Here is a 23,572-nt window from a genome sequence, read left to right on the forward strand (position 1 = left end):
TCTCCACGCCCTGGATCAATCTGGCGTTTTTCTGCGAGTCCGTGGAACGACGCGCGCGGCGTCAGTCGTCGAGTTTCGCGCGCGGGCGGCGCGCGAGCGAAGGATGCGAGCGTCGCGCGTCGACGGCGCGCACCAGGGCGTTGCGTTGGCGCGTTTGGGACATCTTCGCGAACGCGTGCGTCTTCCAGATGATCCCGCCTGCGCGCGAGCGACCGCGCGTGACGCGCGCGATGCGTCAGTCGATGATCGCGTTCGGCGCTCGCGCGTCTCGGCGCGCGCGTCGGGCGCCAGCGGTCGCGCGCGATCGAGTCGAGGTCGAATCCAGCGGTGCGCGCGCGCGACGTACCTCGCGCGAACGGGCCTTTCTTGACCGCCATGAGCACGAACGAGGTGAACATGGCGTCGACGAACGCGTCGACGCGCGCGCGTGCGTCGCGCGCGACGTCGCGCGGGACGGTGCGGGACAGCGCGCGACAGTGCGGGACGGTGTTCGAGGACGGCAAAGGGCGCTCGTCCAGTCGTCGCGCGGGCAAAAAAATGCCGAGACCTACAACATCGACTTGTCTATTGCAGTTTCTATTGCGGATTCGAGTCGCCCCGTGTCGTGACCGTCGCGGCGCTGAAGCTTACGGTTTCTTTCCTACACGATGTAACAATGACTTCTATTCTAGGCCGAGTCCGAGGATTTCGGCCGACTCGCGCGTCAATTCTGCGATCCGCACGCGCCCTTTCTCGGTGATGAAAGCCGCCACGCGTTCCATCTCTTCGCGCGAGACGTAAATGAACGTCCCGCGGTCGTCCATGATGCCCGTGATTCGCCCCTCGGCTTCGAGCATTCGCACGCGCCGCACGGCGTCGGCGGTTCGCAAGCCAAATTTGGCGGCTAGTTCCTCCAAAACGACCACTTTTTTCGTCTTGATCTCGTCGGCAAACGCAACGAGCGCTTCCTCAGACTCATTTGCGGACGTCTCGTCCGCGGAACTCGCCTCTTTGCCGCCGAATAATCCCCTCCGAGTCCCGCGCTGCTTGTCCTCCAGTCGACGCCGCTCCGCGCGCGCGGCGGCGGCGGCTTCCATCTCCGCCCTATCCTTCGCCTCGCGCTCGGCCCACTTTCTCCTATACTTTTCCTCTTTCTGTTCCTTCCACGTCAGCCCTCGCTGCTCGCGCTGCGCCGCCGCTTCGGCCTCCGCCTCCGCCTCGGCGCGCGCGCGCATCGCATCCGCCTCGCCGTTCGCGTCTTCATCCCTCCCTCGTCGTCTCCGCGCCCCCCCCCCGCGCGCCTGACCACGTCGCGCGCCTCCTCCGCCGTCGTCGTGCGCGTCTGCCTCCTCCAGCGTCGCTCTCATCCGCGCCTCGTGCGCGCGCCCGAGCACCAGCACCGAAGTCACGCCGAGCGCGAACAGCACCACGAACGCCACCAGCGCGCTCACCAGCGCGCGATCCATGACGTGCGACCTTTTCGCCCTTCCCTCGCGCGCCCGCGGGTCGCGCCGCGCGCCGCGCGTCGTCCACTGGCGTCGTTCGCGCGGATTCGGAGACGCGATGGTGGCGCGAACGACCGTGCCTAGGGTTTTGTTTTACACTACTGTAGACCCACGAACGCCATCAAGGGTTTTTATCGGCACCGCGCGACACGTCCGCCGGGACGTCGCACATCGGCGCGCGCGTCGTCGTCGTCGTCGTCGTCGTCGTCGTCGTCGCGCACCTCAGGCATGTCCGGCATCGCGCGCGCGCCGACGCGCGCCCGCGCGCCCGCGTCGTCGTCGTCGTCGTCGCGGGACGGCGCGCGACGACGCGCCCCGACGCGCGCGCGACGCGACCGCGCGCGCGCCTCGCGCGTCGTCGCGCGCGCGTCCGCGCCGGCGACGGAGTCGTACTCGTTCTTCAACCTCGCCCGGGCGGAGTTCCCGGAAAACTGGCGCGAGCCCGCGGTGAAGGTGCGGTACGAGGACTCGGCGCTGGACCTGGCGCTCATGGCGTGGTTCATGGCGAAGATCGGCGCGGCTATCGACGCGCCGAAACCGAAAGAGATATCGTACGACGAGTTCATCGCGCTGTGTTTCTTGCAGATGAAAGGACGAGACGCGGTAGGGATGGGTGACGTGACGGCGGGGGTGATTCGGTCGCTGGTGCCGCCGGGAGGGAACGCGGCGTTCAGGGCGCTGTTCCCGCCGAATCGATTTTCTTGCGAGCTCAACGCGACGATCACGAAAATCGTGTTCGCGTGGATGGTGGGACCGATGGAGGTGGAAACGACCACGGAGAATGATCTTGGGATCGAGATGGCGTCCAAGGTGCACATAAAGAAGTGTCGGTGGCTTCAAGAGAGCGGGTGCACGGCGATGTGCGTGAACATGTGCAAGTGCGCAACGCAAGAAGTTTTCACGGACGATTTCGGGTTGCCGCTCACCATCAAGCCGAATTTTGAAAACAAAAGTTGCGATTTCTACTTTGGACTCACACCACCGCCGATTGAAAAGGATGAAGCGTTGTTGTTCGGATGCAATGCGTTGTGCGCGACGGCGGCGCCGGATTCGGAAGGCACGCCGTGTCATAAACTCCGTCCGTACGAAGGAGAGCTTTAGAAGATCACGCGTCTCGTTGGTTGTGTAATAGTAAACGTTAGTAAGCGCGCGCGCACATGATGCGAAGTCGACGTATGGTTATATCTTGCATGACTAAGGAATTATCTAAATTGTATGACGAGCCTGTTTCAAAACTCACGCTGAAACGGAAAAAATTATGACATGAATATGGATGGTACAGTGGGCAGGTGATGTGGATGGTACAGTGGGTAGGTGAAAACATCATCGCATCTTAAGCTCGTAGTCACGCGCTCGAGGAAGACTTGACCAAAGCTTGCGCCTTGATAACGAGGTCTTTGTAGTCCTTACTCTTGCAAACTTGGAGCACGAGTTCGCGGAATGCCATGTCGACGTGTCCAGAGATTTTGGACGAAAGCAATTTCCACCGTCGCATGATTCGAGACAAATCACGGCCCCGAACAGTCGACGCCCATGGCACAGCTTCGGCAGTCATCGATCTGTACTTGATGACGTTATTCAACATCTCGTAGTCTTGTTCGACATCCCACTCGCCCGTACTCGTCATTGGAGGCGAGATTTGATACCATCGTTGCAAACAAGCCTGCTCGTTTCGAGTGCCCATTTTGGCAGAGATGGTGACCCAGTTGATATTGTCGCGAAGTGAAAGGTGTTCGTTGCCCGTTCCCGGCCCGCATCCAGCTTCCGCGCCTCGCTGGCGGAAGTGTTCCTTCACGAGCTCACACAACTTGTCGGTTTCTTCCTGGCTCCAGTGCCCCGACTTTTTGTGTTCACCTCCCTTGGCGAGACGCCACTTGTCACGGCACGCCGACGCCGGCCTGCCGACTATTTCCGCGATCTTGGACCATTTCGGGCCCAGTTTCGTGTATTGCTCGAGCAAAGCTTCCGTCTCCTCCTTCTGCCACTTCCCCGACTTCGACTTTTTGTCCATGTTTCTCAAAATCCAGCCGTAAATTTGCTTGGCGTTTCTTGTCGGCGTCTCGCGAGCGACTTCGATAAACGCGCGTCGCTCAGATAGCGGTAAGTGTGCACCTTTACCTCCTTGCTTTTGACGACGGTTGAACAAGAACTCATAGTTGCCATTCATGAAATCTTCTGCGAGCCCGTGCTCGTTGGCCCATTTCTCGAGCGAGCGCTTCATCTGTTCCACCTCGAGCGTGCTCCACTGCCCGAATCTCTGCCCCGGAAACTTGACGTCCCACTCGCTACTATCAGAAACAGTTTGCAATTCCTTCTCCGAAGCCTGCGCCACCGGCAAGTCTGCATCCTTTGACTTGTCGTGCATCAACGCCGCGTACGCCGCGTCGTCGTCCAGCTGTCGCTTGCTCAACGGCGCCCTGACGTCGAGTTCCGCCTTACGTTTCTTCGATTCCTTCTTCATGTGAGCCTTCTTAATCGTCTCAGTCGCGGCGGCGATATCAGCCAACGCGATCGTCGCCGACTTCTCCGCCGGCTCCTCGCCTCGCGTGCGAGCCATCGCGCGTTCGATGACGCCCCGAATCTTGCCAGTCAGCCGTCACCCTCGAACGTGCGATCGACGCGACGCTTCGACGCGTCCCGTCGACGCTGAGACCGCGCCTCGATCACGCGCGCGCGTCGTCGCCGACCGCGTCGACCCGCCGCGATCGTCGCGCGCGCCGAACGCGAGCTCGATTCGATTCGCCGGCGACGTTTCGCAGTCAACGGCGAGCGTTAATTGCGCCTCCTCGGTGCGCTCTTCGCGCGTTTCCCGGCGTGCGCGCGATTCTCGCGGTGCGTTGACGCGTGGGCGTCGGAAATGCGACGCGCCTCGATCGCGGGCGTCGGAAAGTGCGGCGCGCGCGTCGTTCGCGAGGGGTACCGAGTCGCCAAAATCGGTCGCGATGGCGCGTGCGTTCGCGAGCGACAGGGAGCCTGACTCCCGGGTGTTTTCGGATCGGCGAGTCAGGATTCAAAAACGAGTCCCCCCTCGAGGGGGCCTCGTTTTCGGGTGTTTCGAGAACGCCCGCGAGATAGACCCCCCCTCGCGGCGACCGACCGACATCGCGTTTCGTGGACGTCGAATACGAGCGCGGGCGCGTTTGTGCGATAAATCTGGCGATGTCGGTCGGTCGCCGCGCGGTCGCCGCGCGCCGCTCGAGACGTGACTGGGAAAGGAGCTGGACTACACGCGACGACGACGACTACGGCGGGGCGGCTACGAGCGAGTCGACGCTCGAGCGCTCGCGCGCGCGTCGGCGCGCGTTCGCGAGGTAGGTTTCGCGTCTTCGCGCTCGTCGTCGTCGTCGTGGACTCGGACGCCGCGCTTCGCGAGCTCGCGCCTGGCGCGCGCGACGTCTCGCGCGAGCGCCTCGGCTTCGGCTTCGCACGTGGGGAACCAAATCACGCCTCGCGCGATGACGACGACGGAGTACAGCGCGAACGCAACGACGGCGTAGATCGGGGCCTGTGGATTTGGATTCGATCGCGCGCGCGTGGGGTCAGCGTCTTCGTCTCGCGTTCGCGTTCGCGTTCGCGTTCGCGTTCGCGTTCGCGCGCGTCGAGCGTCGTACCGCGACCACCAGCGCTCGCGCGCTCGGCGTGAGCTCGGCGTTGCGAAGCGTGGCGTACCACACGCTCAGTAATACCGCTCCAACGCCACCTGCGACATCGCGCGGGGTCAGTCGTCGTCGTCGTCGTCGGTGCGCGCGACGTCGAGACGGTGCGTCCGCGTCGATCATCATCGCGCTCGATCGCGACGACGCGCGCACGCACCGAACTGCTGCGCGCGCGTCATACCGCGCGCGCGCGCTCTCGACGCGCGCGCGCGATCGCGCCTCCAACGCGCGCCGCGTCGCGAAGTGCGGGCGACGAATCGACGACGCATCGCGACGCAACCACCGCGGAATCGCGCGATCGGCGACGTCACACGACGACCCCACCCGCGCGCGCGTCGACGCGACGCGCGAGCGACGCGAATATGTCGGACGCGCTCGACGCGCGCGCGGTGCCGCGAACGGGACGATATCGAGTGCGAAAACGCGTCGCATCGCGCGTCGTCGTCGCCCTGGTGGTGGTGTCGACGGCGATGTTTTCGCGCGTCGCGCGCGCGCACGGCGTGCCCGCGGCGGTGACGGCGGCGGTGCGAGGTGACCTGGCGTGGTTCGATGACGCCGCGCTGGCGTACGACGAGGAAGAGTTGAAGACGATGCTCGACCGACAGGAGAGCGACCACGGGTACGGCGCGCTCGTGACGGCGGTGGCGCGCGGCGACGAGACGACGGCGAAAAAAGTGCTCTCGATGGGTGCGGACGCGCGGAGCGAGGATCACGAGGGGCACACGCCGATGGATATGGCGGCGGTGTCGGGGAAGGTGAGCATGGTGAAATTGTTGCGCGAACACGGGGTGGACGCGGGGGCGCGAGCGCGAGACGGATTTACGGCGCTGCAGCGCGCGACGTGGGGACAGACGGACGCGCACGCGGAGGTCGTGCGGTATCTCGTGCGCGAGTGCGGGATGGACGTGGATGAAACGGACGCCATGGGGATGAGCGCGACGTTCAGGGCGGTGGATCGCGAGAATACGTTCATGCTGAAGATATTGTTAGAGCTCGGGGCGGATCCAAACTTTGCGAACAAGCGCGGCGACTCGTTGCTCGCCACGGCGGTTCGTAAGCAAAACGCCGAACTAGTGTCGATGCTCTTGGAGGCGAACGCGGACGTCACGAAAGGAGATTCGAAAGGGCGAAACTTGCGCAAGCTCGCCAAGCAGCTTCGATCGAAAAAGGTGCTAAATTTAATCTCCGAGGCGTACGCCTCGGCGATGGGTTCCGCCGAGTTGTAATCACGTCATTCCTCCACGTCGTCCTCGTCGTCCTCGAACGTTTGCGTCTCGCGAGCGAGCGCGCTCAACAAAAATTCAGAGCTCTCGAGTATGCGATCGAGCGATGATTCACCCTCTTGAATGACTTTGTCGTACGCCTTGACGCGCTCGCGGTCCCGCGCCACGCGTTGTTCGAGCTCCTTCACCCGTCGTCGGAGCGTCTCTCCATCGCGCGCGCTCGCCTCGATCCGCGCCAGCGTCGCGCGTTTTCGTCTCTGCAGCTCGCTCAAACCTTTCTCGCGCGCGTCGTTCGTCCGCGTCAGTCACTCGTTCTCGGGCACACGAACCGTCGAGTTTTCCCATCCTTCATTCGTTCGACGCGCGCCGACGCGGGACGCACTCTTTCCCACGGCCTCTTGCGTCTGGCGCATCACGAGCGTCTTCGTCGTCTCCCCGGACGCCATGAGTTCGCGACGGCGCCGTCGCGAAGTGCGCGTCGTCGACGGCGCGGCGTCGCATCGCGCGGCGTCCTCGGGATCGATGCTCGATGCGTAATATAAAAGACGAAAAGAGAACCATGTGTGAACGCGCCCGATGGCTAAATCGACGACGCGGTCCCGAACCCTCGCGCGGCGCCGACCGCGCGCGTCACTGCGCGACGCCGACGTTCGCGCGCGATGCTCGCTTCGCAAGTCTCCACGTTCGCCCGAGGCGATGCCACGATTTCCCCGCAATCCACCGCGCGCGGTCGCACCGTCGTCCGCGCGACGATCGAGGCGAAGGAGTCGCGCATCGGGAAGCAGCCGGTGGCGGTGCCGAAGGGGGTGACGTACACCCTGAAGGATAACCATCTCGCGGTGAAGGTGCGCGCGGCGCGATGCGACGCGCGCGACGCGGGAAAGCGCGCGAGGGATTACGTTTCATCGACGCGCGCGATCCGCGACGGCGTGACGGGGGAAAACGCGCGACGACGACCCCAATCCCACGCGACCAGGGCTTGAGGTTGTAGGGTTTTCCGCGCGCGTCGGACGGCGAAGAGACGAAGAGACTGACGAGAACGCATCGATCGCCGCGCGCCGCATCGCAGGGACCGAAGGGTAGCTTGGAAATGTCGTTCCCGGACACCATGGTGTTCACGGAAGAGGGTGACTCGATCAAGATTTCTCGCGCGAACGACACCCCGGACGCGCGCAAGGGTCACGGGTTGTACCGCACGCTCGCGAACAACATGATGGTGGGCGTGTCTACTGGCTTTGAGAAGAAGCTGAAGTTGTTGGGTGTGGGTTACAAGGCTTCCATGCAAGGGAAGGACCTTAACTTGGCGTTGGGCTACTCCCACCCGGTGATTATGAAGTTGCCGGAGGGGGTCCAGGTGACGTGCCCGTCGAACACCGAGGTTGTCGTGAGCGGCTACGACAAGGTTGAAGTTGGTAACTTTGCGGCGATCATTCGCTCTAAGCGTCCGCCGGAGCCTTACAAGGGTAAGGGTATCAGGTATGAGAACGAGGTCGTGATTCAAAAGGAGGGTAAGCGCGGGAAGTAGGCGCGCGCTTCGATTCGTTTCGGGAAACGGCGCGACGAATGATTTTGATTCTTCATTCGCCGGCGTCGGAGCCGTGTACTTCTTGATTCAAACCAACCGACGACGAACGAACACCATTAGTGATATTCTTACATCGACCGACCGACCGACGAGCAAAATAATCATCGCATCATGTAGCTTGTGATAACAATCTTATCTCTCATCGCGAGAAATATCGTCGAGCGTTGTGTAGGCGATCGATTCAGTCATGAGCTATCAAGTTTCGAACGACTTCTAAGTGCGCGTCGCGGTAACCTTCTCTGTGCGCTACCCATAACGGCAGGAACTCGCGCATGGAGATCTCGCCGTCGTTCGCTCGCTGGAACTCGAGCGCGACGTCGACGCCGAATGACTCGTCGACGTCTGGGATGACGACTTCGTTCAGCGCCTCGGCGTACCGATCGGAGCCTGGACATTTGCGAGCGCACGCGTACTTCAAACACTCCAACTGTCCATACTTGGCGGCTCCCTCGCACGTCCGCTTGTCCCAACAACACCCGTTCTCGCGCGCGTATCGCAAACAGTCCAAGTGTCCATTCGAGGCGGCATGCGCGCACGTCACCTCGTTCCAAGGACACCCGTTCTCGTGCGCGTATCGCAAACAGTCCAAGTGTCCATTCGAGACGGCAAACAGGCAAGTCCACTCGTTCCAAGGACACCCGTGCTCGCGCGCGTATCGCAAACAGTCCAAGTGTCCATTCAAGGCGGCATCACGGCACGTCCACACGTCCCAAGGACACCCGTGCTCGTGCGCGTATTGCAAAGATTGCAAATTGCCGAAACCAGCGGCATACGCGCACGTCCATTGGTCCCACGGCGCCCCGTGCTCGTGCGCGAACTTCATACAAACCGAACCTGGAATGCGCGTAGCCCGCGTGCACGGCGCCGCATATTCTGGAAAGACTCTCCTCTCGTCGTCCGCTTCAAAATACCCGCGACCGTGGCCAATCGAGTGCCACTCGACGCCATCGCGTCTCAAATCTTGTAAAAACGACGCCACCGCATCCCTTGCATCGCTCGAGACGTCCTCACGCTCGAGTTCACCGATGAGTCTCTCGTAGACTTCCTCGCGCAGTATGGCCTTCGTGAGGTCCACCCCGCCCGCCCGCACATGCTCGAGTTCAGCAATGTACGCACGCTCGAGTGCGTCGTAGACTTCATTCTGCCTCCGCGCCTCTTCCTCGTCGAACTCCATCCCGCGCGTCGCGCCGTGGCGCGCGTCGTCTCGTCTCGTCTCGTCTCGTCTCGTCTCGTCTCGGAGGACCCGAACCGCCGCGAGTGACGGGAGGGTCAGCCAAAGTTACGTACTGTTGGAGCGTCGACCTCGCAAAAAGCGGACCATCGATAGGTAAAAATGCCGACACGAGCTCACAGTTAAACTAAAACCCAAAAAATATGACCCAACCGGTTGGAGACGTGAAGTGGAGGAATGAGCGCCGCACTCGGGCGCCCCGCGCGCGGCGCCGCTGTGGCGAAAGTTACGGTTTTCTACGGACATTCGGGTATAGAGAGCAATACGACGAAATAAATAAAAAGTGGAAAAATGATAGGATAAAAAAAGTTAATATACGGCTCCTCCCTACCCGAATCGAACGGGTGACCCGCTGATTACCACGTGGTCCTTCGTTCGCGATGACGCTGTGACGCGCCGTATTTCAGGAGTGTATCCTACAGTCAGCTGCTCTTCCATCTGAGCTAAGAGAGGCTTTATAGCGCGTACAACGACGTTGTAATCGCTATCAACGAAATAAAAAGCCGATCGCTCGCCCCCCGATCGCGTTCGCGGTCGTCGCGGTGAAGTTACGGGTAGAACCGCACACGCGCGCGATGGTCGTCTTCGATCGCCCGCGTCGCGTGTTGTTCTCGACGACGCTTCGCGCGTTCGTCGAGTCGCGCCCGCCGCGCGCGATCGCCCTCGCGACGCCGCGCGACACCGTCGCGAATTTACTTCGAATCGCTCGACGCGCGCGCGCGTCGCAAGTCCTCGTCGTTCAGGACGACGCGGCGGAAAACCAATCGACGAATCCGTCGCGGCGAACGCGCGCGGTGAGCATGCGCGACGTCGCGCGAGGGTGGATGCGCACGTCGCTGAGCGACGGCGCGTTTTAAGAAAGATTCACGACGCGCGAACTGTGCGACGCGATCGGGGCGACGACGCCGGAGATCGTGTGGTACGACGAATCGACGCGCGCGTACGACGCGCACACGCTGTTGGACGTCTGCACGGCGTTGTCTCGAGGACGGAAAATCGCGGTCGTGCACGACGGCGGAGGCGCGATCAGGGACGTCGTGACGAAGTATGATTTGGTGTACTTTCTGTCGCGTCGAGCGGCGCACTTGGGAGAGATCGCGGACATGCCCGTGGCGTCGTTGTTCCCGGGACGACGCGTCGTCTCGGCGCCGGCGTCGGCGTCGGCGCGGGGCGCGGTGCGCGACATGCTCGACGCCGACGTCTCCGCCATCGGCTTGACCACGCCGGTCGGCGACGGCGCCCCGAACGAAATCATCGCGTGTCTCTCCTTGAACGACTTCCGCCGCATCGATTCTCACGTCGACTTCACCGCGATGAAGACGCGCACGGCGCTCGATTTCGTGTCGCGCAAGCGCGCCGACACCTTTCGCGCCGACGATCGCGTCCCGTTCGAGTCCCAACGCCACGCCACCGGTTCTCGAGCTCGACGGTACGTCGAGCTCGTTTTCGCCAAGTCCGACACCTCGTTCGAGCGCTTGCTCGCGCTTTTCGCCGAGCACGGGATTCACCACGTCTTCGTCCTGCGCGCCGACGACGTCCAGCAGCGCGAGTTTCGCGTGCTCACGCCCTCGGACCTCATTGACGCCCTCGCGACGCGTTAGCGTTGTCACGTCGTCACTCACCCCGATGCTTCCCGCGCTGCGATACGACGTCGACGACGTTCGCGACGCGAGCGACGACGACGACGACCGCGACGACGCCGGCGACCGCGACCGATTCGTCCCCGGGACAGATGCGACCGTGACGACCGAAAACGCGCTTCTCGCGGCGCGAAAACTGGCGTTCGTCGAGCGCGCGTTCGTGGACGTCGAAGCGTCGCGATCGATGATGGCGCACGAGGTGCTGGAGCGGTGTAAACAACACGGGATGACGAATAAAGAGTACCAAAGCGCGTGCGCGGAGCGCGCGGCGTGCGGCGCGTGCGGCTGGACGCCGTGCCCGAACGCGCCGACGCGGGACGATGGGACGACGCAGCGGTACGAGATCGATGGGAAAGCTCGAAAAGTGCGAGAGATGGCGTTCGTGCGAGCGTTCTGCTCGCGAAAGTGCATGATGATGGCGGAGGCGCTGGGCGAACGCTTGGGCGAACGCGCCGACGCGGTGAGCGCGCGCGAGGGCGCGGCGCGAGGACGCGCGGCGATGGACGGCGAGGCGAGCGTGGTGAAACAAGACGTGCGCGAGCGCGCGACGACGGCAAAAAAAGCATTCGATGCGAAAATGCCGGTGCGAAAATCGGACGCCATGGCCAAAGCGGCGACGGTGGACGGGTACGTGCCCAAGGCGGCGCGGAAAAGGATCGAAGAGGAAAGGGAAAAGGAAAAGACCCATCGAGCCGCGTCGATCACGTGGAACGAGCCGGAGATTGAAAAGATAGAAGAAGAATTGTGGCGAGAGAAACGAGAGGCCTCGGGCGTCGACCCCGCGGGTGGGGTGTTTTATTTCGACACGTTCGGAGAAGGGAAAAAGCCCGAGGGCGACTTCGTGCCGAGCATCGGCGGCAGGTTCTCCGAGGGACAACTGCGCACGGAACCGCGCACGGTGGTGGACGAAACTTCGCGAGCGATGGAAAACTTATTGTTAGAGCGCAATGACGGCGAAGATACCGAGTCACACGTCGCGTTGGAGGAAGACGTCGCGGAGACGACGCGAAGGATGCTCGCGTCCAAGTTGACGGCGACGCCGATTCCCGGGTTCGTGGACGACGGCGACGACGACGACGACGACGCCATGACGGCGGGCTCAGAAGAAGAAGGAGAAGAATCGTTCACCACGGGTGCTCCGAAGATTTCGCAATTCGGCTTGACGTGGATGGCGGTTGATAATTTAGTCACCGACGCGACGTTTGCTCTCGTCGCCGGCGACGGCGCGTTCGTGGACAAGCTTCCGCCGCGAGACAGGTACACGGTGTCCGTGAGCGAGGCGTGGAACGAAAACTTGGCGAGAACGATTCCGAATTTGTGCGTCACGCTGAATATAAGCGCCGAAACTCGGCGCGTGGAACAAAATTTGACAACGCTTTTGCGAACGTTTGCGTTCGATCGCCCCGTGCCCGCGTTTACGAGCGAGCGGTGGGCGATGATGGCGCTGTTGTTTATTGAATTGTTGCTCCACGCCGATCTCGTGAGCAAGGAATCTATCGGGAAAGAAGTATTCGACAACGCGAACGCCATCGCGGTGTTCGCGAACGCGGGGGCGACGAGCGAGGAGGTGAACATCTTGCGCGAGCGTTTGCGCGGCGACGGCGTGAACTCGAATTAAGTAACGAGTGAAATGAATAGTGATTTGTGAGTTGACAAGCTAGAGCATCGTAGAGATTTATTATTGCGACGCCATAACGTTTGCGTCTCGAAGAGGCGATCGATGCGTCACCGCCGGTCTCGTCGCGCACGCGGACGTGGGCTCGTCAAACATCGGAGGCGGCGTGCCGAGCGGCGACGCCCCGATGGCGACGGCGTTGCCGGAATCCACGCGATCGAGCGTCGTCGCCGCCAATTTCGTTTCGATAGCCTCGAGCGTGACCGGTACTTCAACCACAGTCGCTTTCGGCGGCGTACTTTCCGGAGCGTCGTCCTTCGAAACGACGTTCGCGGTCGTCTCTTTCTCCTCGGCGAAGCACTCGGCGATGATCGCGTCCACGTCGGCTTTGCCGTCGGTGTGATACAGAATGCGTTCGACGACGTTTTTCAACGGATTATTCTCAAACTCAGGACGTTGGCACACGTACTCGACGTCTTGAAGCTTTTCAAAGTAAAACTCTCGCTCTTGCTCGGCGCGCTCGACTTGAAGCGCCAACGCGGTGTTGGTCTCCGTCATTTCTCGCGCGCTCGCGCCGTTCCCCGTCGTCGCTCGCGCGTTCGCCCCAGACGTCGCTCCCGCCCCACTCGTCGTCGTCATCGAGCCTCGATGCGCTGTCGTCGTCGTCGTCGTCGTCGTCGTCGTCGTCCTCGATCCTCGCCCCCGAGCGTTCCCTCCTCGATGTCCCGCGCGTTCGCTCGTCACGCTCGCCTTGCGCGCGCCCGCGTACTCCGCCCCTCCCCGCGCGCACGCCCGTCGCTCCTCGGCGTCGTACGTCGAGTTTTCCACTCCCGCCCCCCCCGTCGCGGTGTCGTAATAGCGTTTCATCCACTGCAAAAACTCCAAATTATCCAACGGCCGTCCCTTGATCAACTTTTGCACCTCCACGTTCTTCGCCACGTGCATTCGCTCAAACACCAATTGCAACACTTTATAATTTTGCACGAACTCGTGCTCGCTCTTCGCCTCGAAGTTCACCCTGCGCATCGGCACCACGTCTCCACCGCCTCCGCTCCAGTGCGCGGCGTCCATGATCTGGCAGTACACCGCCCCGCTCGCGCACTGCTCCACCTTGGTCAGCCGCAGCGCGAGCAGCGCGTTCACCCACGCGATCAATTCGTTCCGTCCCACGAAGAACGCGTCGTGCATCATCCCGGTCGTGGACGCCATATCGTGCGAACCGTTCGTCGTCTCGTCGCGCGTCCCTCGTCGTCGTCGCGCGTCGCGGTGTGCGCGCGCGCGCAATCATTCATTCATTCCGTCGACGATCCTTTCGCCCGTCGATTCGCGTCCCCGTGGTTCCCCTCGATCGTGTTATATACACCAGCGCACTGTATACGCATAGAGACCATTCGGACAAACGGATACTGATGGGCCCAAACGCCCTCGAATGCGTGAGAGCGCGCCGCGGTCGGATCGCGCGTCGCGCGCGCGATGCCTCGCGGCGGCGCGTCGCGCGTCGCGGTGCTCGCGCTCATCGCGCTCGCGACGTCGGCCGCGCCGCGTCGCGCGACCGCCGATCGCGCGCGCCTGCCGAGAGACGCGCGCGACGAACGATTGGACGACGACGACGCGCGATTGCGCGCCGAGGAGCACGTCGCGTACGCCTCGGACGCGCGATCGCGCGTCGGACTGCGACGCGACGGCGCGGACGCGCGGCAGTGGATCGAGCGAATCTCGGAGTCGCCGCGGGCGTACGTGTACAGAAATTTCCTGACGCGCGAGGAGGCGGAGGCGACGATCGCGGCGGCGCGGCGGACGATGCGACGGAGCGAGGTGGTGAACGAGGCGGACGGAACGTCGAAGACGAGCGATGAGAGAACGTCGAGCGGGGGGTGGGTGAGCGGGGAGGATTCGGAGGTGATGGCGAACATCGAACGACGGGTCGCGGCGTGGACGATGCTGCCGAGAAATCGAGGCGAGACGACGCAGGTGATGCGGTACGAGGCGGGGCAGGAGTACGCGGCGCACGATGATTACTTTCACGATGAAGTGAACGTGAAGAATGGTGGACAGCGCGCGGCGACGGTGTTGATGTATCTGAGCGACGTCGAGGAGGGGGGGGAGACGGTGTTTCCGCGAGGGACGCCGCTGGGGGGGGCGGCGCCGGAGAAGAGCGGAGTGACGCAAGGAAACGCGTGCGAACGCGCGTTGAGGGGAGACCCGAACGTCTTAGCTGTGAAACCGCGACGCGGAGACGCGCTGCTGTTCTTCAACGTGCATTTGAACGGCGAAGTCGACGAGCGCGCGCGACACGCCGGGTGCCCGGTGGTGCGCGGGACGAAGTGGACGGCGACTCGCTGGCAGCACGTCGGCGCGCTCAATATCGGGAGTTTTGCGCGCACGGATTCGCAGACGACCTAGCGTAGTACACGAGTAAAAGATTGTTTTCATAAAACGGACTAGACGCGCGCGCGTCGCGATTTATCTACTACGTCTCGCGACGACGACGTTGGCTCGCTCAAAGTCGTCGCTCGAATTGGGCGAGTGTCGTGAACTCTTTCTTGTTGCTGGCTATGGTCATCTCTTCGATGACGGCCGCGCGCTCTTGACGTCGCGCGAGCGCGATGCGCGCGTCCGTGATGCGCGCGAGTAATTCGCGATGAACTTCCTCCACGGCGTCGAGTTGACCAAAACTCAAGTGTTCGAGATCGATGCCGAGAACGTGTCCGCAGCCGACGCCCGAAGCGCACGCCTCGAGATGCACGGCTTCCATTCGTCTCGACGCGCGAGCGACCCAACCTAAGGCATCCCAGTCCGCATCTATGTCCGTGGTGAAGATTTCTCGATCCCAATCGGGCATAGTCGCGGCGGCTGATCGCGGCGGCGGCGAAGGCGCCCCGACAGAGGAGTGCACGGCTTGCGGGATGTGGGACCAAATCGACCCATCGCCTCGCCATTGATTTAATCTCGACTTACTCTGGTGTAGTTCTTCCTGGGATTCTCGCTGTTGCTCTGATTGCTGCTGCGCCGGCATGACCATCTCGTGATGCTGCATGAGCTGCTTTGGAACATCCACGGACGCCCAAGCGGGCTCTTCTTCCTCGGCGACGCGACCACTATGTTGCTCTATGGGCGCCTCGGGCGCCGTGGATTGACTATAAGCGCCATTTCGATCCAGTATTGATCCAGGTTGCGCGGATGCTTTATCCGCGTCGACTTGCCGCTTTCGCGCATTTCTTTCGGGCATATCATCCTTCGGTTTTGTCCCCGCCTTCGTTCTCCCGCTGCGTTTGCGTCGCAAAACGGTGGCGGCTGAAGGTGTGTCCTCGTCTTCAACGTCTTCCTTTGCGCTCGCAAACGGACTATGCTCCACGGCATAATCCACCAGCTGTCGAGGAATGATTTCATCAGCCAAATCAAGCGCCGTTTGAGTCGTGCCCGTCGAAGTCTCGTCCGAAGCTTCGCGTCCGTTGAGCACCGACGGTGGACTCTCGCTGTTATCATCTTTCGCCATTTTGCTAGGAGTGGCCGATTCCGGCTCCGGCTCCGGTTCCGGCTTCGGTTCCGGTTCCGGCTTCGGTTCCGGTTCCGGCTCCGGCTTCGGTTCCGGTTCCGGCTCCGGCTCCGGTTCCGGTTCCGGCTTCGGTTCCGGTTCCGGCTTCGGTTCCGGTTCCGGTTCCGGCTTCGGTTCCGGTTCCGGTTCCGGCTTCGGTTCCGGTTCCGGCTTCGGTTCCGGTTCCGGCTCCGGTTCCGGTTCCTTCACATTGTCCGGCTTGTCCTCCTTCTCCGGTTCCGACTCTGACCCTTCTTGGGCTTCCTCGGCTCCTTCTTCCGTCGCAAGCTTTTTCCTCTGACTTCCAGTGAGCTTTTTCTGTTTCTTCTTCTTTTTCTTCGGCTCATCGTCGAACAACGCCAGAGACTTGTCAAAGGTCGACATCGTTTGCGCCTCCATCGCGCTATCGAGCAAATCGACAATCGCAGTGTGGCCGCGCGACTTTGCCACGTCGCTCGCCGTATCGATCGTCCGTTTCGAACGCGACGAAGGCGTCCTGAACGGATTGAGCTTCTTTCCGCCGCGAGAACCGCCCTTCGAACAGGCATCGTCCCACTCCTTAGCCTTTCGTTCCATCTCGAATGAAATTCTGTCAAACGGACTGGCGCCGTGCTTTAACAAAAGCTTGACCACGTCCAGCGTACCAGCTCGAGCGGCGTGGTATAACGGAAAGCACGCATTACAATCCGACACAAATCCATTCTTCGTGAACCGTCCATCCTCCAACAATATTTCCATGCACTCTTTTCCCGAGGTGTACGCCCCCAAATCCTTGTCGCGTTCGAAATCCTTGTCCAAAACTTTCAACGTCGCGTCATCGACGGCCGCCACCGCGCGCTCTCGCGCGTCGCAAGTCGAGATCAGTAAGTTCACCGGATCTTTACCGAGAAGATTCAACACGTGCTGATCGGCACCGTGCTTTAACAGCCATCGCACCGATTTCGGCGACCCCGTCGCGCACGCCGCGTGCAAGGGCGAGTTGAGCGCATCATTCGGCGCCGATAAGAACGCCCGCAGCACCTGCTCCTCGTCGCATCGCTGAAACTCACTCGACGCACCGTCTCGCCTCGCTATTTCGCGAAACGGCCCCATGAAATTAAACTGTTCGTCGTGAAACATCACCAACCGCGCGACGAAGCGCAACCCGTCCAACAGCGCGTCCAGCATCTCCACGTCCCCGTTCGCCGCCGCCACTGTTCACCGCGCGCGCGCGCGCGTCAGTCTCGCGCATCTCACCCTTCGCGCCCCCTCACCGCGCCCTCGCCGCGTCTTCGCGTCTTCGCTCTTCGAGTCTTCGCGTCGCGTCGCCTCGCCGCCGCACCGTGCACCGCCGTATCGCGCGTGTTCCTCCGCTCCCCGAACATCAACCACCTGACGCACTCGTTCCCATCTCTCAGCATCTCCTTCGCCGCGCTCGCGTCCCCCCGTTCGCACGCCCCCAGGAGTCCGCCGCTTTCGTCGTCGACGTCCGCGCTCGCGCGTTCGGCGCTCAGCGGATCCACCTCGGCAAAGTACCCGCGTATGCCGTCGACAAGGTGTCGCGCCCACGACACCGCGCGCGGGTCCTCGCTCGCCGCGCCGTCGCGCGCGATCGCGCCGCGCGTCGGCATGACTCGCGGCGTCGCGACGCGCGTCGCGACGTGGCGCGATTCGCGACCGACGATTCGCGCGACGGCCCGATCGCGATCGATCGATCGCGCGATCGCGTCGAACCTCGACGCGAGGTTCGACGCGACGACAACTCTGTCGATCGCGATCGATGACGCGGCGGCGCGACGCGCGCGCGAAGAAGCGCGACGTCGCGACGCGCGACGCGAGCGCGATGCGCGCGGAATCGCGCGCGCGACTGACGGCGGACGACGTCGTCGTCGTCGTCGGCGGCGGCGTCGCCGGGCTCGCGCTCGCGTCGTCGCTCGCGAGGGCGAGGGACGGGACGCGCGGCGCGGCGGACGCGCCGACGTGCGTCGTGCTCGAGCGCGACGGCTCGAGGGAGGCGCGAAGGCAAGGGTACGGGGTGACGCTGAGCGAGACGAACGCCGCGCTCGCGGGGCTGGGCGTGGGAGAGGCGCTGCGAGCGCGGTCGTGCGCGTCGAGCGCGCACTGGACGTTTGCGGCGAGCGGACGCGTGCTGGGGTACTACGGAAACGCGTTCGCGGCGACGGCGGGGGGGAAAGGGGACGGGTCGAGCGCGGGGGGGGCGATGGGGAAGCGACCGATGAATCTGCGCGTGCCTCGCGACGCGGTGCGGAAGATTTTGTTGGAGAAGATTCCCGAGGCGTGGATTCGGTGGGGGACGCGAGTGGTGGATTACGCGGAGGACGACGAAAAGGTGACGGTGACGCTGGACACCGGGGAGAAGATCGAGGGCGCGATATTGGTCGCGGCGGATGGCGTGCGATCGGGAACGCGGCGAGCGCCCGGCGCGGGCGCGGATTTGAAGTCTGGGGAGCTGCGCTACCTCGGCGTCGCGCTCGTGACGGGATTTACGGATTTAGACGACGCGTTGTTGCGCGGGCAAGGGTTTTATACCGTCGACGGGCGGTCGAGGATGTTCACGATGCCCTTCGAGGCGGCGAACGAAGCTAAGGGCACGCCGCCGCGAAGCATGTGGCAACTGAGCGTGCGCGTGGACGAGGAGGAGGCGCGCGGATTGGCAAACGCGCCTCGCGAAGACGTCAAGGCGTTCGTTTTAGAGCACACCAAAGGATGGCACGATCCGGTGAGCGCGATGTTCGACAACACGGAGTGGGAAGACGCCTGGGCGGGGCCGCTGTACGACCGAGAGGAGCCGCCGACGAGCAAGGCGCGAGCGAAGGAGACGCCGCACTTGGTCATGCGTAGCTCGAGCTCTCGAGTGATTTGCATAGGCGACGCCGCGCACCCAATGTCGCCGTTTAAAGGTCAAGGCGCGAACACGGCGCTTTTCGATGCGTGGGCACTGTCAAAATGGTTACGCAAGGCGCCGCCTCAGACCGCGTTGGCGTGCTTCTACCGCGAGATGGTAGCTCGAGCGTTCGTGAAAGTGCGCGCCAGTCGAGAAGCGTGTGAAACGTTTCATAGTCCTAGCATACTCACCGAACGCATCCCAGAGTTTGCTGGGATCGATCCGAAAAAAATCAAGCTCGTGCTCGACACGCTGAACGAGCGAGGCATCGCGGCTTCGATGTGCGACGATCTAGAACCGGCGGTGCGACAGGTTGTCAACGAACTCGGCGCCGCAGAAGTCGTGAAACCGTACGCGGTGAAGAAAAAGTACGCCACGACGGCGTCCGAGGACGATCGCGGCTCGGAAACTGGATCCACGGCAAGCGATGCGACAAATGCGTCTTTGGCGTCTTTTGCCTCGTCGGCTCTGTGCGGCGCGTTGAGCGAGAGCGTCGCCGACGCCGTAGCTTTGGCGTTATCGCGTTCTAATCAGCCTCCACTCACGACTGCTGAGCGTGAAATTGTCGGGAAATGTCGAGTGAGCGTCAATGGGCGCCGTCCCGCGAACAATTACGCGAGCAGTGCGCCCATTCGATTACTGGCCGCGAGAGGCGTGGCGAGAGTCGTCAACGGCGAAGAGGCGAGATTCGCTCGTCAAATCGCAGACGTCATCAATGAACGACAAGCGGCCCGAAATCGCGAAGATACCGTCGATGCTATCGTTGATGATACCGAAGATGATTATTTCATCTCCGCCAGACCCATGTCTGATGGTAAAGTGTTGCTCACGACGAAGAAGCACGACGAGGCGCTGACGTCGCTCGGGTTGAAGCAATGCGAAGGTTGTTTGAAGTACTACGCCGTGCACGGCGGTGGCCTGCGGCAACATTGGGAATCTGGAGGCGATAGTCCCGATTGCGCTTCCGCAGCGCAGCGCGCGATGTCGTGCGAGAACACAGAGACTGAATCCAGCGCGTGGCGCGGCTCAGGCGCGGGGAAACCCAAGGCGTGGCGCACGGGTGGCAACCGCAAAGAGCTTTCGCCTGGAATGTCGGCCGCGTCACGTGGAGATTTGCTCGGCATGCGTCGAGCGATCGTAGAAGATGGCTGGGACCCAGTAACGGAGAAGGATGCCTTCGGGAGCAGCGCTCTGATGTGGGCCGCGGGCGGCGGTCACGTGGAGGCGTGCGAATTTCTCGTCGACGAATGCGGAGTCGATCCCAATCACACCGGCCGCAAAGACGGTCGAGTGCCCTTGCACTGGGCCGCTCGTAACGGCGAACTCGAAGCGTGTCAGTGGCTGGTGAGTCGAGGCGCGAAACCAGGGGTGGCGTCGTATGACGGTGACTTTCCTTTTCATTTGGCGATTTGGAAGAATCATCGAAACGTAGCGGAATGGTTCGCGTCCACGCCTGGCTTTGATTGCGGGACGACGAACAGATGGGGGTGCAACGCCGTGTTATGGGCGTGTACCACAGAAACCAATCAAGACGATGCGCTGAGCATGGTGAAATGGCTCGTCGAGGATCTGAAGGTGGACTTTTCTGTCGTCAACGTCAACGGCCACTCGGCGTTGCACAAGTGCGCGATTTACGGCCACGAAAGTGTGATCGATTACTTGCTTGAATCGAAGATTGAATCGACAAAACGGGCAAAATTCATCATACCGGATGATAGAAACCAAGCGCCGAGCGAGTTGGCGCGCGTGAATGGATTTTTAGAGCTCGAAGTCAAGCTTCGACACATGGAGGATGAGACGCTGCGACTTCCGGCGATCGTCGAACCGTCCAGAGATTCATTCATTCGTGCCTAGTATATTTTATTTATTAGTGATTCTTTGTTACACATTGTTGTTGTTAAAGCCACGGCGTATCATTTGCAGATAACTCAATCTGGCGCTTAAGCCGCTCGAGCTGCGACTCCTCCTCTAATCGCTCGCGCTCGTCTTCCAATTCGACGAGTCGACGGATGCGATCGAGTTCGCCCGTAATCTCGTCGTCGGCTGACTTCTCAGCCCACCTTTCGATGAGTTTGTGCGCGCGCTCTGTTTGCTCCTTGCTCAAATCTTCAGCGCTTGTGACTTCCTCCACTCTCGTCGCTGCGGACTCGTTCTCTTCGTCGTTATCCTTGACGTCGCTCGCCGTCGCGGTCTTCTTTTGCGACGTCTCCGCGCCATCTTTTCCGATGTCGCTCACACTGCGGGAACGCTTCCGATCGAACGACGACGTCTTACCGACTGATGGCGAATCATCGTCAGCACCGCTACTTTCCGCGCTATGCTCGTGCATCACCCTGGTGTGCTCGAGATGCGGCCGGTTTGGCGCCACGCCTCGCGTGCGAATTTTCGCCAATTCACCGACGAGCGTATCTCTTTCACCAACTAATGATGCCACCATCGCGCGCAAATAGTACGCATACGAGCACACAACGTAAAACAACAACGCCGAGGATGAAAAGAACCACGAAAACGCGGGGAACATGTCCGCAATGACGCGGAGCAGGGACGAGTTGGAGTGATACGACGGCACGTACGCGGGCTTCCCGATTTGGTACCTGCACTCATTCGCCACATCCACGGTTTGCGTCAACGAGCGCTGCGCCGCCAACAAGTGCGTCTTAGTCTTGGTCAACTTCGACTTCGTATCCGCGGCGTCTTTCTCCGCACTCTCGGCGCGCGCCGTCGCGATGTCTTTGGCGGCTTTGAGCTTCAACGCTTGCGCCGACGTGGACTCGCAATACGTCGCTCGCGTCGTCATCTTTTGTAACGACTCTTGTAACTGCGCCACAGTCATCGCTGACGAACCTAAGCGATTGAATCGGTCTTCGGCTAACTTTTGTGCGCTCTGCGCCGCGGCGACGTCGGCTTTAGCCTTGGTGAGTTTCACCTCTAAATCGGCAACTTGGACGACGGAATCTGAAACCTTGGCCTCCGCGGAAGCGATTGCGGCGTTTTGACTCGCGTCGGGCACGCCGCCACCGAACGTACGACACGCCTCTAATTCTCTTCGCTGCATCGCCGACGCACGCGCTAAAATCGTCACGTTTCGTTGCGCCTCGGAGAGATGCTGGCGCACGACGGAGGTCGCCCCGGCGCCGACAAAGGAAGGCGAGACGCCAGTCAAGATGGACGCGAGCGCGATGGCGCCGAAAATCGCCAACAGTACGACGACTATAATGATGGTCGACATGTGCTGCGACGATGACGATGACGTTCGCGGCGACGGCTGCGAGACCGCGCTCGCAACCGGCGTCATCGTCGTGGCGTCCACCAGCTTCGTCGTCTTCGTCTTCGTCATCTTCTTCGCATCGGCACTCTTCTTCGTCACGACTACCGTTTCCTCCGCTTCATTTTCTCCGGACTCGCGCACGACGACTTTCCGTCGTCGAACTTGCGCGCGCTGCGTTTGAGGCGCGGACGTCGTTGTCGTGGACGTCGTCGACGTCCCCGACGTCGTTCGTTCGACCATCACCGCGGCTTCAATCTCTTCCACGACGTGTGACACCGGCATCGGCACCGCCGCGGGGTCAGCCTTGGTCCACAATCTGCTCTTCATGTCGCCCACGCTCACGGTGGCGTGTCGTTCCCTGCGGCGAACCGCCGCCGCCTTGGTCGGCGCCGCGCTCGGCTCCGCCGCCGCCGCGGGTTCCACCGCGCGCTTCCGTCCCCCTCGCGCCTCAACGCTCTCCTCCGTCGCCTGTCGCCAATGCCTCAAGAACTTCTTCGCCCGCCACACCAAATACTTGTGAATCACGTCGCGTCTCGCCTCCCTCGTCCGTCGCACGCTCGCCTTCCACTCCCTCAGCGTCCTCAACTTTTTCGCGTGTTCCCGCTGCGCCCTCGATCGCTCCAGCGTCATCTCCCGTCGTTTCGCGTTAAACTTCGTGATTCGCGCCCACGCGATCAGCGTTCGCGCGCTCGTTCGTCGCGACCGATCCCGCCACAGCGCCGTCGCGCGCGCGTTCGTCTCCCTTCGTCGTCTCGTCACGTGCGTCCACCCGCTCCACGCCAACCGCGCGATCGTCGAGCTCGCCATCGCCTCTTCGATCGTTTTCGCCGCGTTTCGCCGCGTCGTCCCGACGTCCGCGATCGGCGCGTCGTCGTTCATCGCGTCGCGCGACATCGCGATTCGATTCGATTCGTCGTCCGTCAACAGTACGCGCGTCGCGCGGTCGACGAATTCGCGTTGGACGCGCGTCGGGCGCGCCGATGCGCGTCCTCGATCGTCGAGTCCGTCGACGGCGAACCCGACGCGCGGTCGAGTCGCGCGGTCGAGTCGCGGCGCGCTGCGGCGCGCCGACGATCGATGCATTCGATCCCCCGCGCGCGATCGATAGAACCCGTAACTCGGCGCGATCGCGCGAGCGGGGACGCTCGGCTGGAGATTTATCGACAATTTACCTCGTGTGCGACCGTATACGGGCGCGTAAGACGCGGATGTGCGATCGTCGATTTTCGGCGATCGGGACAGACCGCACCACTCGGAGCGAACGCTTCTATGGCCCAGTGGTAAGGCGTCCCCTTCGTAAGGGGAAGATCCTCGGTTCAATCCCGAGTAGGAGCAAATCGTATATTAAATTTTTTTAGCCTATCATTTACAAATATTTTATTTATTTCATCTCACTGCGTCACATGCCCGAATGTCCGATTGCTCGATTGTCCAACCGCGGCGGTTCAGGT

The 23,572-nt window shown here is 62.0% G+C and overlaps 15 protein-coding genes across 15 annotated transcripts; 8 read left to right on the forward strand and 7 right to left on the reverse strand.

Moving 5' to 3' along the window:
• Window positions 1-662: 662 nt before the first annotated feature.
• Window positions 663-1,506, reverse strand: OSTLU_27596 (predicted protein; the record flags this gene model as incomplete). The annotated part of the gene is made up of 1 exon (XM_001421466.1): window positions 663-1,506. Exon 1 carries the CDS (start codon window positions 1,212-1,214, stop codon window positions 663-665), a length of 552 nt encoding a protein of 183 aa, XP_001421503.1. The 5' UTR covers window positions 1,215-1,506.
• Window positions 1,507-1,931: 425 nt separating this feature from the next.
• OSTLU_7071 (predicted protein) lies at window positions 1,932-2,537 on the forward strand (the record flags this gene model as incomplete). The annotated part of the gene is made up of 1 exon (XM_001421284.1): window positions 1,932-2,537. A coding segment is annotated over one exon (606 nt), but the record flags the coding sequence as incomplete, so codon positions are not given.
• A 131-nt stretch (window positions 2,538-2,668) lies between these two features.
• On the reverse strand, window positions 2,669-4,364 carry OSTLU_25549 (predicted protein). Its single transcript, XM_001421467.1, has one exon. It carries the CDS (start codon window positions 4,039-4,041, stop codon window positions 2,830-2,832), a length of 1,212 nt encoding a protein of 403 aa, XP_001421504.1. The 5' UTR covers window positions 4,042-4,364; the 3' UTR covers window positions 2,669-2,829.
• Window positions 4,365-5,730: 1,366 nt separating this feature from the next.
• OSTLU_43280 (predicted protein) lies at window positions 5,731-6,366 on the forward strand (the record flags this gene model as incomplete). The annotated part of the gene is made up of 1 exon (XM_001421285.1): window positions 5,731-6,366. The coding sequence occupies one exon, from the start codon at window positions 5,731-5,733 to the stop codon at window positions 6,364-6,366; it is 636 nt and encodes a 211-aa protein (XP_001421322.1).
• A 5-nt stretch (window positions 6,367-6,371) lies between these two features.
• Window positions 6,372-6,708, reverse strand: OSTLU_27600 (predicted protein; the record flags this gene model as incomplete). The annotated part of the gene is made up of 2 exons (XM_001421468.1): window positions 6,372-6,637; window positions 6,693-6,708. The coding sequence occupies 2 exons, from the start codon at window positions 6,706-6,708 to the stop codon at window positions 6,372-6,374; spliced, it is 282 nt and encodes a 93-aa protein (XP_001421505.1).
• A 299-nt stretch (window positions 6,709-7,007) lies between these two features.
• On the forward strand, window positions 7,008-8,075 carry PRPL6 (Plastid ribosomal protein L6 large ribosomal subunit). Its single transcript, XM_001421286.1, has 2 exons — window positions 7,008-7,208; window positions 7,433-8,075. The coding sequence occupies exons 1-2, from the start codon at window positions 7,023-7,025 to the stop codon at window positions 7,886-7,888; spliced, it is 642 nt and encodes a 213-aa protein (XP_001421323.1). The 5' UTR covers window positions 7,008-7,022; the 3' UTR covers window positions 7,889-8,075.
• Window positions 8,076-8,129: 54 nt separating this feature from the next.
• On the reverse strand, window positions 8,130-9,122 carry OSTLU_18177 (predicted protein; the record flags this gene model as incomplete). The annotated part of the gene is made up of 1 exon (XM_001421469.1): window positions 8,130-9,122. One exon carries the CDS (start codon window positions 9,120-9,122, stop codon window positions 8,130-8,132), a length of 993 nt encoding a protein of 330 aa, XP_001421506.1.
• Window positions 9,123-10,492: 1,370 nt separating this feature from the next.
• OSTLU_27603 (predicted protein) lies at window positions 10,493-10,780 on the forward strand (the record flags this gene model as incomplete). Its single annotated transcript, XM_001421287.1, has 1 exon — window positions 10,493-10,780. One exon carries the CDS (start codon window positions 10,493-10,495, stop codon window positions 10,778-10,780), a length of 288 nt encoding a protein of 95 aa, XP_001421324.1.
• Window positions 10,781-11,006: 226 nt separating this feature from the next.
• Window positions 11,007-12,437, forward strand: OSTLU_27604 (predicted protein; the record flags this gene model as incomplete). The annotated part of the gene is made up of 1 exon (XM_001421288.1): window positions 11,007-12,437. One exon carries the CDS (start codon window positions 11,007-11,009, stop codon window positions 12,435-12,437), a length of 1,431 nt encoding a protein of 476 aa, XP_001421325.1.
• A 60-nt stretch (window positions 12,438-12,497) lies between these two features.
• On the reverse strand, window positions 12,498-13,643 carry OSTLU_43364 (predicted protein; the record flags this gene model as incomplete). The annotated part of the gene is made up of 2 exons (XM_001421470.1): window positions 12,498-13,122; window positions 13,204-13,643. The coding sequence occupies 2 exons, from the start codon at window positions 13,641-13,643 to the stop codon at window positions 12,498-12,500; spliced, it is 1,065 nt and encodes a 354-aa protein (XP_001421507.1).
• A 264-nt stretch (window positions 13,644-13,907) lies between these two features.
• On the forward strand, window positions 13,908-14,837 carry OSTLU_42939 (predicted protein; the record flags this gene model as incomplete). The annotated part of the gene is made up of 1 exon (XM_001421289.1): window positions 13,908-14,837. One exon carries the CDS (start codon window positions 13,908-13,910, stop codon window positions 14,835-14,837), a length of 930 nt encoding a protein of 309 aa, XP_001421326.1.
• A 97-nt stretch (window positions 14,838-14,934) lies between these two features.
• OSTLU_27607 (predicted protein) lies at window positions 14,935-17,579 on the reverse strand (the record flags this gene model as incomplete). The annotated part of the gene is made up of 2 exons (XM_001421471.1): window positions 14,935-17,162; window positions 17,291-17,579. 2 exons carry the CDS (start codon window positions 17,577-17,579, stop codon window positions 14,935-14,937), a joined length of 2,517 nt encoding a protein of 838 aa, XP_001421508.1.
• Window positions 17,580-17,791: 212 nt separating this feature from the next.
• Window positions 17,792-20,707, forward strand: OSTLU_27608 (predicted protein; the record flags this gene model as incomplete). The annotated part of the gene is made up of 1 exon (XM_001421290.1): window positions 17,792-20,707. One exon carries the CDS (start codon window positions 17,792-17,794, stop codon window positions 20,705-20,707), a length of 2,916 nt encoding a protein of 971 aa, XP_001421327.1.
• A 43-nt stretch (window positions 20,708-20,750) lies between these two features.
• On the reverse strand, window positions 20,751-23,000 carry OSTLU_18182 (predicted protein; the record flags this gene model as incomplete). Its single annotated transcript, XM_001421472.1, has 1 exon — window positions 20,751-23,000. One exon carries the CDS (start codon window positions 22,998-23,000, stop codon window positions 20,751-20,753), a length of 2,250 nt encoding a protein of 749 aa, XP_001421509.1.
• A 101-nt stretch (window positions 23,001-23,101) lies between these two features.
• On the forward strand, window positions 23,102-23,479 carry OSTLU_93733 (predicted protein; the record flags this gene model as incomplete). Its single annotated transcript, XM_001421291.1, has 1 exon — window positions 23,102-23,479. The coding sequence occupies one exon, from the start codon at window positions 23,102-23,104 to the stop codon at window positions 23,477-23,479; it is 378 nt and encodes a 125-aa protein (XP_001421328.1).
• Window positions 23,480-23,572: the final 93 nt, after the last annotated feature.

The sequence above is a fragment of the Ostreococcus lucimarinus genome, chromosome 14 (genome assembly GCF_000092065.1).
Source record: "Ostreococcus lucimarinus CCE9901 chromosome 14, complete sequence".
In the NCBI taxonomy this organism is placed as follows: domain Eukaryota; kingdom Viridiplantae; phylum Chlorophyta; class Mamiellophyceae; order Mamiellales; family Bathycoccaceae; genus Ostreococcus; species Ostreococcus sp. 'lucimarinus'.

Coding starts and splice junctions, on each gene's coding strand:
- OSTLU_25549 (XM_001421467.1), bottom strand. CDS start 4,041: ATGGCTCGCACGCGAGGCGAGGAGCCGGCGGAGAAGTCGGCGACGATC.
- PRPL6 (XM_001421286.1), top strand. CDS start 7,023: ATGCTCGCTTCGCAAGTCTCCACGTTCGCCCGAGGCGATGCCACGATT. Junction 7,209..7,432: donor ATAACCATCTCGCGGTGAAG/GTGCGCGCGGCG, acceptor GCCGCATCGCAG/GGACCGAAGGGTAGCTTGGA.